The 12,257-nt window shown below is 39.8% G+C and overlaps 1 protein-coding gene across 1 annotated transcript; it reads left to right on the top strand.

The window, feature by feature from the left end:
- Window positions 1-2,751: 2,751 nt before the first annotated feature.
- On the top strand, window positions 2,752-7,987 carry LOC310988151 (uncharacterized protein; the record flags this gene model as incomplete). The annotated part of the gene is made up of 5 exons (XM_083974664.1): window positions 2,752-2,778; window positions 3,012-3,152; window positions 3,249-3,450; window positions 5,224-5,381; window positions 7,682-7,987. The coding sequence occupies 5 exons, from the start codon at window positions 2,752-2,754 to the stop codon at window positions 7,721-7,723; spliced, it is 570 nt and encodes a 189-aa protein (XP_083830790.1). The 3' UTR covers window positions 7,724-7,987.
- Window positions 7,988-12,257: the final 4,270 nt, after the last annotated feature.

Raw genomic sequence — 12,257 nt, 5'->3', positions numbered from 1 at the left:
CGAACAGAAAAAGAAAAAACCTAATTTGTGTTGTAACATCGGTGAACGTCGACAAAGTTGAGCTCGCTGTGCCAGCTGCTGCTGAATGAGGCATTGTTTAATGCAGATGGCGGAATCCAAAGACCTCACTCTTCCCTTTTCCATCAAGACAGGCAGCTATTAATAACCATATATCGACCTCCTTTGTCAACAAGAGCGACACATACAAATAATATGCTTGATGGGAGACAATGGGGAGTTCCCTGAGATGAAAACAACAGGATGAGCCAGGCTCATAACTCAGTGTGCGAGCGTGTGTGTGTGTGTGTGTGAGAGGGTGAGCATTGCATTGATGAGCTACACTAAATCCAAACGTCGTCCTCTTTGGTCAGTGATACAGATTTATAAAAGTGAAGTGTAACTTGTTGATTGTTTCATCTATTTGTTGTTTAATTAAACCAGATTAATCAAATATAGTCTTAATTACCAAACTTTATCACATCATCATTTGTTGCTTGTTTTATAGTATGAAATGTACAGTACTTACACATCTCATATCTACTTTTGTCACATTGTTTTATTGCTTAAGTTTCAATTCCTGGGCCTGGTGGCCTTTATGGATGAAGTTTGGATGTTTTCCTTGTGCCTTTGTGGGATCTCACCAACACATGGACACCAGGTTGATTGGAGGCTTTTTAAATTATCTATAGGTGTGAATGTGAGTGTGTGAGGTCTGTGTGTCAGACAGAGCTGTGATGGACTGAAGACCTGTCCAGGTGAACCCTGCCCTCTCCATATGTCAGCTGGGATTAGCTCCAGAAACCCCCAAGACTGCACTGGTAAAATGGATGGATGGATGGATGGATGGCTCATACATTTAATTATCCATTGCACCACAAAAAAACAAAAAACAAATCACGTTTAAAGGTTGTGTTAAAGGGGAACTATGTACAAGTACGTCTGGTCTCTTTTCCTTTGTGTTGCTAACCCTCCTCTCGGCCATGTGCATTTGTTTACAACGAAGCCGGTGAGAAATCAATGAATAGAGCGGTACATAACATTATTTATCATATACCATGTTACCATGTGTATATTATTGTGTAGAACAAAACCTGAAACTTGCTTAAGCTTTTGTTAACCACAGACCTATTTTGAGGTACAGTATTTTACCAAAATCCCATTCAAAAAACGAAGTGCTAAAAGCGCAAGTTCAGGGTGGTGTCAGTTTTACCTGCACCCAGTATAAACCCATTATAAACCCATTAAACCCAGTATAAACCCAGTATACTGGTTTAACACAACATCTCAAACACCTTTATACCCAAACATTCACCAGGAACTGATCAGATTTGGTGATAAAGTGTTTGAAGCTACTGATAATTAGTGTAACTGAATTGGCTTTTTATTAGCAAAAATCTAATATTTCTTTCATAAATACGTATTTCACTGAAGTCGAATCACACCCGCATACAAATGAAAGCTTTCTCGTACCTTAGAATGAGTTGTTACAAGTCGTTACAAATACATAAGTGGGTGACGCACTGAACCGAGGCGGCCATGTTGCATCGCCATTTTTTTTACGTTGAGTGGCAGCGTGACCGTAGGTAACCACGGAAACTCATCGGAGCTGTCGGCTCAGGGAGAAAGTTTTCCAGGTAGCGCCTGTTAAAACTGTCACCACTGTGTAGTGTGAGGAAGGACGGAGGCACTGATCCGTCATTTTACTCCACGAGAGAAAGACGGTAAAACGTGGGTCAGGTAAACAATACAACATCACCATGACAACATGTTGTCAGGCCTGTATTGTTTTGCCTCGTGCTGGCGGACCACTTGTTTACATAGACACTTGTTTATCCTGTTACATGCAGCGTCAGACATGTTGTCTGCCTGACGTCTGCCCGATTTCACGTGAATGCAACATCAAGAATAGATGCAACCGCACCGCTAGATGGGGGGAATTCCTACACATTATACCTTTAACATTGACACAGGCGGTCATTGTGGTGTTTCCTGTAGCTCAAGCTCATCTGTCATTGTTCCTATCACCAATGGGTCAATAAAACACCATAGATATGTTTTCAAACTTCTGATTGGAAGTTTACACCTGAACACAAAGGAGAACTTATCTCCAGGAGGAAACATAACGTCCGTATTTCCCACACAGTAAACTTGACCCTGAATGCTCCACGCCCACCAAGTCAGCTAATCAATGATCATGAACCAATAATCCTCTGAAGTTGTTGGTATTTCCATGCAAAGTTACAAGTAACAATCCAAATCAAAAGACAATCATTTTAATTGCATTATTGATTACACAACTTTTTTTTTACTTCGCTATTTGTGACTCCCACTCAGGTCAAAGGTCAAATCGCACAAATCATGTTTTTTCTCATGAACACAGTATCTCCATTTTGTTTTAAAATAATTTCACACTTTTTCACACCACAGTTTCATATTTTATATAAACAGGAAGGAGGCAGATAACAGATAGTTTTAGTTTCTGTTTAAAGTTTCAGAACAAGCAGCTGTTGAACCATGAGAAGACGTTCACTGTCCTGACCTGACAAACAGTGTTTTGTACTCGTATCCTCACTTTTAAATGACGAGACCCAAACCTAAACTGTTTTTGTTGCGTTACTGAAACAGTGCACTGTCCCTGAACCCCGCACGGTGGCATTACTTCCTCAGAAATCTGAAATCTTTAACGTCTCAGCCCCTCAAATATGCCCCATGCACGCAGGAAGTTGTGGCTCCATTTCAAAAGTGTAGAAGATGTTACACACGGTTTTCTTCATTAAGGTGAGTGAAATCTGTTTTTTTATGCCTCAAAGTGAAATAAATGTTTCACTTTGTCTTCATGAGGGTTGTGAAACTCAGTTTGGGTTCAGTTGAGATGTGATTAACAGATTAAAACCTTAAAAGTGAAAGAACAGGAGTGATTGTTCAGCATAAGCCTCAGCCAGATGTTGATGATGATGATAATGATAATAAACTTGAACCTGTGTGTAACTGTGTGTATCTGGTCGTCTCAGCTGCTGCTGGTCAGTTACACAACCCCGAGTCTGATAACAGTAAAGAAAGAAGCAACATGCAATGAGGATGTTTCCCTGCCATGTAAAAGTGAAGAAACAGACATCGGCGAGATGGATTTCTACTCGGTGACGTGGTACAAGGTCGGTTGGTTGTGTGTTTGAGGCTTTCAGGGATAAATTAAGCCGGTGATGTGGAGATCTAACACACTCTGGTTGTGTCTGTGTGTCTTTGTCCAGACCACGCCTGACAGAGTTGGTCTCATCAGGAAAGTTAAAGGTGGCGAAGTAGCTCTCTTTCCCAACTCTACGGCCAGAATTGGGGAGAAATTCAATCTGTTGCTTGACAGTGTGACAGCTAACGATTCAGGAACCTACGAATGTGACGTCAGCGCAAATATTGGGAGTAAAAACAGGAATTTCGCCTACAACCTGATTGTTCGTGGTGAGCTTTGCACTTCATCTCCACACACACACACACACACACACACACACACATACAGTGGCATGCAAAGATTTGTGCACCCCTGGTCAAAATGTAATCTTATCTGTTAATGTTCAAAACAGTTCAGCAAGTGGAGGATGAAATGATCCCCAAAAGGCATAAAGTTACACATTCCCTTCACATTTTAAACAATATATATTTTTATTTTATTTTATTTCCATCTTTGACATTTTCAAAATGACAGAAAAGGAAAAGGGCCCCGCAGCAAAGGTTTGTCCACCCTGTATAGTTAGTAGCTATGTACAGCAGTAGCCCCTCCTTTGGAAACTATCACATTGTGTAAATAGTAAATATCTTGTCTGATACCTTGGTCAAAGTTATCTGAGAGCTCAAGTCTCCTGGGTTTCCCATTGTTTTGCAGGCTGCGGCTTTGTTACCCTTTTTCACTCTAAAACTGTAGAAAACCAAAATAACACACTTGATATTGATTAAAGGTCCAGTGTGTAATAATTGGCAAGGTTTATTGGCAAAATCTGAATATACTACCCATGAATATATTTGTATAAGTGTATAAACGCTATAAAAACCAAATTGGTTTGGTTTCTTGCAGCCTTATAATTCTTCTTTTATATCTACATATAGCAAGGGTCTTGCTTTAGAGAGTGTCGCCATCTTGCGCCGCCATGTTTGTACGGTAGCCCGAGAGCACATTTCGCGAGTTTCATGTTCATAAACAGCAGACATATCGTAAAATGGTTTAGATCTTCACCTCATTGCTCCATGCTCCTGAAATACTCCCAGTCGTGGTAAACAAGTTTTTTTGTCCTCGGAGGCCACCGCCACTTTGCCGACGGGAGCGGTGATTGCGAGCGAGCGAGTTTTCCCCACGTTTTACACACTGGACCTTTAAAATATTGTGTTTCATGTTGAACTTTATGGCTTTTGGGGTGCCCAAACTTTTCAATGACACAGTATACATATTAATTTCTATTGATCCATGTAGATTTACAGCCACAAAGCAATGTGGTGATGTTTTAAATTCATGGGACAAAGGCTCCAAACTTTCTCTTCTCACTTGTGTGAAATGTCACAGAGGAAAACCAACCACAGAGATTATTCATGACCTCAAATACTGACAATAATTTTCTTTCCACTGTGACACACACACACACACACTCTTTATGAAGCGTGGACTAATCACAAATTGATGCAAGTCGACCGACAAATTGTCTTTTGGGGTTTTAGGGTTATGTATTTTTCTTGTGGGTGCTCTAATCCCTGATTGACGGATGTTAATTCTGTTACTTTGAGGATTGATAATTGACTATTAACAGAACGGACCAGCACTTTTACTGTTGACTGTGCTAAGACATTAACAACAGACATTATAGACAAAGTAGAAAACAGAAGTGGCACAAAAAACGAAGAAAAACCAAAAACGACCACAGATAGATTTGTTAAAGGTCACCTCACTGCACACACCTGCCTCACAGCTGACTGCATTAATTCACCAACACATGTACCTAATAATAATAATAATACATTTGAATGACAGTATTAAACTCACTCAGTGTGCTCGCCAACACACTCACAGTTGGAAGTTAACAGCTAAAACAACATGATATAACACAAACACACTCTACTATCCATTCCAAAATCTTGATTATTACATTTTATTCAACACTAATGTTGTTGCTATTTGATTGATTGTGTGAAGTATTAATGCATTGATTTCCACTAATTTTGTCTTTTATTTTTGTTTAAACGCAGAGTGCGTGGCTGAACTGACAACGGCGAAAACTGTGCAAAACACGACAAACGAATCCATCTGCCGCACACGAGTGGAGGAGATGCCCGTCATGTGGAGCGCTCTCTGCTTCGTGGCCGTGAGCATCGTGAAAATCACGTTATGTGTGATCAGCGTTTGGGTAAATAAACTTTATTAATCTGCTTTATTTGCAGAAAGACCTCAAAAGCAAACAACACAGTCTGTAAAAGCATAAAAAATGAACTGATGTGAGTCCAGTTTTTTAATGTTATAGGGGTGGAACCTATGTACAAGCCAACCGGCTTCGTTCCCTCCTTGCACCATTGAAATTTGTGTGCTAAATAAATAAACTCTAAACTCTAAACACTTTATGAACTCTCTGTGAAAATGACAACATCATTTTGCACAAAAAAAAACCCCAAAACATTTAATGATGTGACAACTTAATGATAGAGTTCAGCTCAGTTTGGAGAAATCTGGCTAAAACGAAGGAATGACTCTGATCAGGAAACAAACAGGAAACTCCTGTGTTGAGGGACAAGTGTGTAGGATGTAGTGCCATCTAGTGGTGAGGTGGCAGAATACACCCTCCCTCTTCCCATTTGGCAAGTTGGACTTTGAAAAAAAAGAAAAAAAGAAAAATGCTCCTCAGAGCCTCCATATGTTGATCTGAAAAACTCATGCTGAGCTAACGAAGACGCAATGACACTTAGTTTGAGATGATTTGCCCAGACCAGTGGTTTCCAACCTTTGAAGTCTTGGTCGTCCACATCTGACCATTCAATATTTATCTATTTACATCATCTGAACCTTTGCAGACCAAGTTAGAATTTCTACCATAATGAAAGCACCATGTTTTGTCGACTTATTCATAAAACTGTGGATGGATTATCCGAGCACACACATGTATCAAGCCTCACTGCTGTGATCTGGATACTAATGGTCGTTTTGCATCTTTTCCTCATTGGTGTTTTTTTTTTTAAATCTTCGTTTCTTTGTGGACATCCAATATTTCTTCATAGTCATTTGATCGACTTATTAAACAACCACTTCAGAAATATGATCGACCCCCCGGCCCGGAGGCATGAGGCCTGTTCACTGACCCCCTCCCCAACCCCCAACCAACAACATCCTCCATGTGCAGACTTTGTTGTTGTATCGTAACAACTTCTCGCTCTGTCTTTGTTCCCGTCATAATTTCTGCAGCTGCCGGACGGCTCTGACACTTGAACGCAAACATGTGTTGTTTTGCAGCTTTTGTTCTGTTGAAACGACTGAGATGTTGTTGTCATTTTTTTTTTTTGCACCACACGTGTGAAATATGTTTAGGTTTTTGTTTAGTTTGACACTTTCAAATGGCAGAGAGTGGTGTTGAAACCACAGGTAACCACTGGCCTGCTGCAGACCGTGACCTTTTTTATTTCTTCCTCCTCCGCTCCTGCGCTTTCAGTCCAGAATGTCACAAGTAGCTACAGACGTCGGGTTTCACCAGGTCTGAGGGGGAAGTCTGCATAACAGTGTTTTTTAAATACTGTATATGTGTAGGCTATATAATCAGAGTGGTGCTAAACTGTGCAGAAAAACAAGTCTCAACGATGATCAGAGATATTTTTATTTCATTCTTCGTGTTGAATGAAGATAAATTAAACTAAACTGAAAAAACAAATCAATGACAAAATAATTAAATGAATACAAAACATTTGAGGGAACTCAGGCCGGGATTTATTTGAACTTTTTTGTGGTCAAATGAAGACAAACAAACTGTTGCTACGACTGATGCAAATGTTTATTTTATTGATCACTTGAACATTTGATGTGATTTTTTTAAAATCTTTTTTTTTTGCTTTGTGTTTGTGTTTTTGCAGCTGTTGTGAGTTTTTGCAGGACACATGATGCTTGAAGTTTTTTTTTCTGAATTTGTTGCACATTTTTTGTCTTTGCTTGTGTGTTGTGTGTTGAGCCTTATTGGCCACCGTACACAAAAACAGACAGATTGAACACAGCTACAGTCTCTCTTAAACAAGCAACAAGCAACAAGCAACCTGAACCTGAACCTGAACATTTTTTCTAACCAATTTAAACAACTTTATTAGTTATTGTAAAATCCAACAACATCTCGGCTCTAAATTCCACCTTTGCAGAGCTAATAATTATTATTTACAGATGACTGAGATTTACTGAGTCAACAGTTTAAAAGGAAGGTACATTACATGTGTTCAGAGGCGTTATTATGGTTTTAAAACTTACTAATTACATTCAGTGTGAAACCCCACCATGAGTAATCCTGGAATTAGATTTCTGACTGTGGGCGAAGCTCTGAGGTACCATTTCCCCTCACAAACAACAGCCCGTCTGAACCTTTTAAGGGTTTCTGTTTCCTCTGTATGATGTGGGAGGTTTGACTTTTTCCAATTAACAGTTCTGTGAATTGATCAGTTCTGTGTTTTTTTTTCTCTGCAGGTTGTTCGTATCAGCTCTTCGAAACGACATCGTAGGTGGTGAAGCCAACTGAACGGCCCGACGTACTCAGAGACTTCAGAAAGATGTGTAAATAAGGTGCTTTAAATTGGTGCTTGCACATGATTCAACTTTTGTATCTTTCTCTTTTTAATTTATTGTATTTACCGGTACTTGTTTTCAATCAAATCTTTATTGTCATATATACTGAAGACAGCTTTTCACTGGAATTTGAGTTTGTTTTAGTGGCGTCACTCAGTTTGAGGATGTAGAGCTTGTAGAGAGGAACAAACCACATGCAGTGATGAAGTGATACTTTCTACTACAGCATGAACTTTAACCTGCAAGTCTACAAATTGACGTCGCTGCGGGGTCCGACTCTGCAGTGGAAACACGGCCACTGAGAGGGCTGAGTGAGAGGACGGTTCCTGTAGAAGTTCCTACCCCCTCCCTTTACCAGGAACTCCTGCAGTGGAAACACGGCTTATATTATTATAATAACGGACCGTTACGAGACAGAGTTGTTTTAGAGGTAAATTCATGCAAAACTGCTGATGCACTTTCCCGTCAGGGACAGTTTTTCATCAAGCAGTCTCTGTATTTCCCTCTAAAACAACTCTGTCTGGTAACGTTGTGTTATTATCTCATAGCGTGGTGAATGTGCAGGTCACAACTTGTCCACCAGAGCGTTTTGGAGTTGTTGGATTGTGTATTTGATGAGTTTGATGAGGGAAACCAAGAAATCCCATTAGCCTCCGTAGCGTAGCTCTGAGCAGCTCACAGCTCTGCTCCGCCGTTCTAAAAATAGCTTGCACCAACAATTAAAGGTAACAAACCTACTGCTATGACTATAGGGATTATGGCAATGGGCCAATTTGCCAAAATGTTGAACTATCCCTTTAAATCCAAAAGGAAACCTGTGGATGGACTAGAAGAGGCAAGTTTATTCAACTCAAACAATTCTGTAAAGAAGAATGGGAAATATTCCCCGACCTACAGTAGGTGTGCAATGTTAGTCACGACGTGTCCAAAGAGACTGATGGATGTAATTAAAGCAAAAAGTGGATCTATGAAGGATTAAATCCGGGGACTTTATTCTAATTTGTTCATTTTTTATTAATTTTCAGAACTCTCACTATTGTCAGGGTAAATTTTGTTTTGTTTTATTTTTAATGGATTTTGATTTCAGCCTATATGACAAATAATCTTTTAGGCTATTTGTTATTTCACAGGGGTTTGATGATTTTCCATAGGCACTGTTTATGTATATGAATATGTATCCACATACATGAAACACTTGCTTTCGACCTAAACTCTAAGTGTGTCACTCAGCTTGTGGTTTCCAGCCCGCCACTTTTATTTCCTGTCCTAAAACCAGGCAGAAAGAGTAATGGTACCCAGGATGTGGTGCAACACTAGTAAAGCAGCATTTCAACTTATTTTTAATATTCATCATCAGCTCTATATTCACACTGTGGCTGCGTTGTCATTAAAACATCTCAAACAAGACTTTGGTTTTCACACCTTTTGCACTTATGTAGCCTTATCACCCTGAACCGACTCCAAGCTTCCTGTGTGTTGAAGAAATGAAACTGTGTGTATTTGTGGTTGTGTGTTTGTGTGTTTGTGTGTGTATCGACCGCCACAGTTTGGAGGGTGTGAGGTAATCCAGCAGCTTTTATCCTGCAGACACCTGGTAACATCGATCAGAGAGCCGTTCTCATCCACCACTGAGTTCTCCCTCTGGTTTACAAAGTCAGACTAAAGCACTTCACATGCACCGCTGACTTCTGTAAATATTGATTAGAGATCACTGATCCAGGTTCAGACTGAGGAGAACGACGTGCACAGATCGCCACCTACTGGTCAATCACACAACAACACCACAGGTCACAGGTTATTTTAGTTTTAAGATCTGGATTCACATAAAATATTCATATAAAAAATATAAACTAGTTAATAACATAAGAAACTATGGATCTTTATTGATTATTATGAGTGGTTATTCCTTTGGCTCAGCTCTAATTACTGCAATGAGCTGACTGATTCGCCACTTTCATTGTTAATTTTAGATCTCCACAAGCTATATTATTTCTGCAGCTGAATCTGAAAGATGTAATAAAGGAACAAGATGCAAAAAAGAATCTGATGTAGAAACTTATTTATTGTTAAGTGTGTTAATAATATATGAAAAATAACATACATAATGTAACATAAACACAAAGGACATGAATTTAACTCTCAGATAGTTGCACAGGCACAGGAGGCACAAAAATACTATTTACAGGAAAAGATATATAGAAAATATTAGCACAAATATAAGTGTAAGTTATATTAGTAAAGGCCGTGGAGATTCAGACTCTGTAGTAAAGTAAAACAACCTGTTGCGTGCAAACTGGAGGAATGATTCTCATGATTCACAATACTTCTGTGGGTTGGTGGAAAGTCCACTGTGGGAAACAAGATATTGAAATTATTCCTGTGGCTTCAGGCATTTGACTCGTCTTGAGGTTTTGAGGGGAAAAAAAGAAAAAAGTAAGAGCAAATTTAAATATTTACAGTTGTCTGCAAGACTTTAATCACAGTAGAGGATAAAGATGCAACATCTTGTTTTCAGGCATCCTCAAACACAAAACAAACATTTAACAACAGCAGATGAGATCAAAATCAATAAATACATGAATAATAGTGTCTCACATCTCAAACTACACCGATTACATCAGTCACAAATGTCAACAGAAGGGAAAAGAAAAGGGGAAACAGGAATAAACCAAATAAAATGTCAATAAAGGGCTTTAGTTGCTCCTGTTGATACAACAACATCTCTATGAGGAAGATGTGCATTTACAAAACACATTAGTCGCAATCACAACAATAAAATGAATCACATAACCTCAAAGTAAAAAGTTTCGACCACAGCAGTGACCTCGTTCGCTGCAGAGGTTTTATTCACTTTCATTTCAAAAGTCAACACAAAACAACGTGTCACAATAATGTAAATTATGACTCGCTCGAGTATTGATCTAATATACTGTATAATACTGGAGCATCCATTAGGATTATTCTGTAGATTCACACTTTATCTGCAACTTTTTGACCAAATTTTTACATCTGACTCATTGTGAACTAATCCAGTTCCACTGTACTTTGTGGGTCACTCACTTTCCCCACAAATGATCTTAAGACTTTCCTGGAACTGAACTGAACTCACCCACATCTTAACGTTTTAACTCTGAAATGTTGCTGCAACCGTTGTGACCAAAGTGTAACAGACAGGCCCGTTGACATTCCCACAATGCACTGCTGTTTTTCCGAGCCTGGCAGTTTATCTAGACTGTTTAGTTCGGCTGCTTATTAGCATTTAGTTGCACATGTTTTTATACTTTCATGGTTCTGCGATGACGACGACAACTGAGCGTTTCCTTTTTTTTTTTTCAGTTTGTTGATTTCTCTGAAACGTCTTGTGGTCAAAACTCGAAGTCATTTGACCTCACAAAACAGGAACAGGAGAGGAACTTTGCTTTAAATTTAGCAGAAGTGTCGACTTGGACTCAAAGATGAGCTGGGGTGCTCGGTGGTCAAGAGATTAAAGGGATAGTTCAACATTTTGGCAAATTCTCCTATCACCATAATCCCTATAGTCACAGCAGTAGGTTCATTACCTTTAATTATCGGTGCACATACACAATCCAACAACTCCAAAACGCTCTAGTGGAAGTTGTGACCTGCACATTCACCACGCAATGAAATAATCATGTGTAATTATGTAACATTACGACACATGAAGCAAATACACTCTGAACTACTTGCGCTTTCGAAATCCCTCCGCCCAGCAGCCATGTAGTTCTGGCTGCATTTGCCTCTAAAACAACTCTGTCTGGTAACGTTCTGTTATTATGTCACAGCGTGGTGAATGTGCAGGTCACAACTTGTCCACCAGAGCGTTGTGGAGTTGTTGGATTGTGTATTTGATGAGTTTGATGAGGGACAGGGGACCTGTACCGTTCACCTCCATTGTGTTCACTGAGCAGCTCACGTCTCTGCCCCGCTGATCTCAAAACAACATGCACTGTTAAAGGTAATGAACCTACTGCTGCGGGATTATGGTGATGGAAGAATTTGCCAAAAATGTTGAACTATCCCTTTAATAGCACATCCCATGTTGGCAATGCCCAATTCAGTGATCGGTCTCTGTCCTGTCTCTCCCTTTACTGTCGTGGCAAAACCTTGGTTAGGGTTAAAAAAAGAAAGATGAAATAACGGCAGCTTAAAGCAGATATCAGCTTCACGGCCGTTTCGGCTAATGCTGCGTTCAAGGCAGGCTTTTGAAACCGTAAGTTACAGCTTCAAGTCACAACTACGACTTGGTAGCGTTCCAGGTAACCCGTAGCTCGTGTTTTTACCATCCTGTTGTCTGTGAAAGTTCCCTATAACGGCCACTCGTAACTTCCGACCCGTGAACTCGTACCAGATCGAACTGGTATGACTTCACAGGAAGGAAAAACACAAAGTACGAGTTTCTTTGAACGCACCATGAGTTAGCAGCCCCCGCCCTTGTCAGGCATCAATTGGTCCTCGT

This window comes from Trachurus trachurus (assembly GCF_905171665.1).
Source record: "Trachurus trachurus genome assembly, chromosome: 7".
Classification (NCBI taxonomy): domain Eukaryota; kingdom Metazoa; phylum Chordata; class Actinopteri; order Carangiformes; family Carangidae; genus Trachurus; species Trachurus trachurus.
The sequence above is the reverse complement of the archived record's forward strand: the minus strand, read 5'-3'. Positions and strand labels throughout refer to the sequence as shown.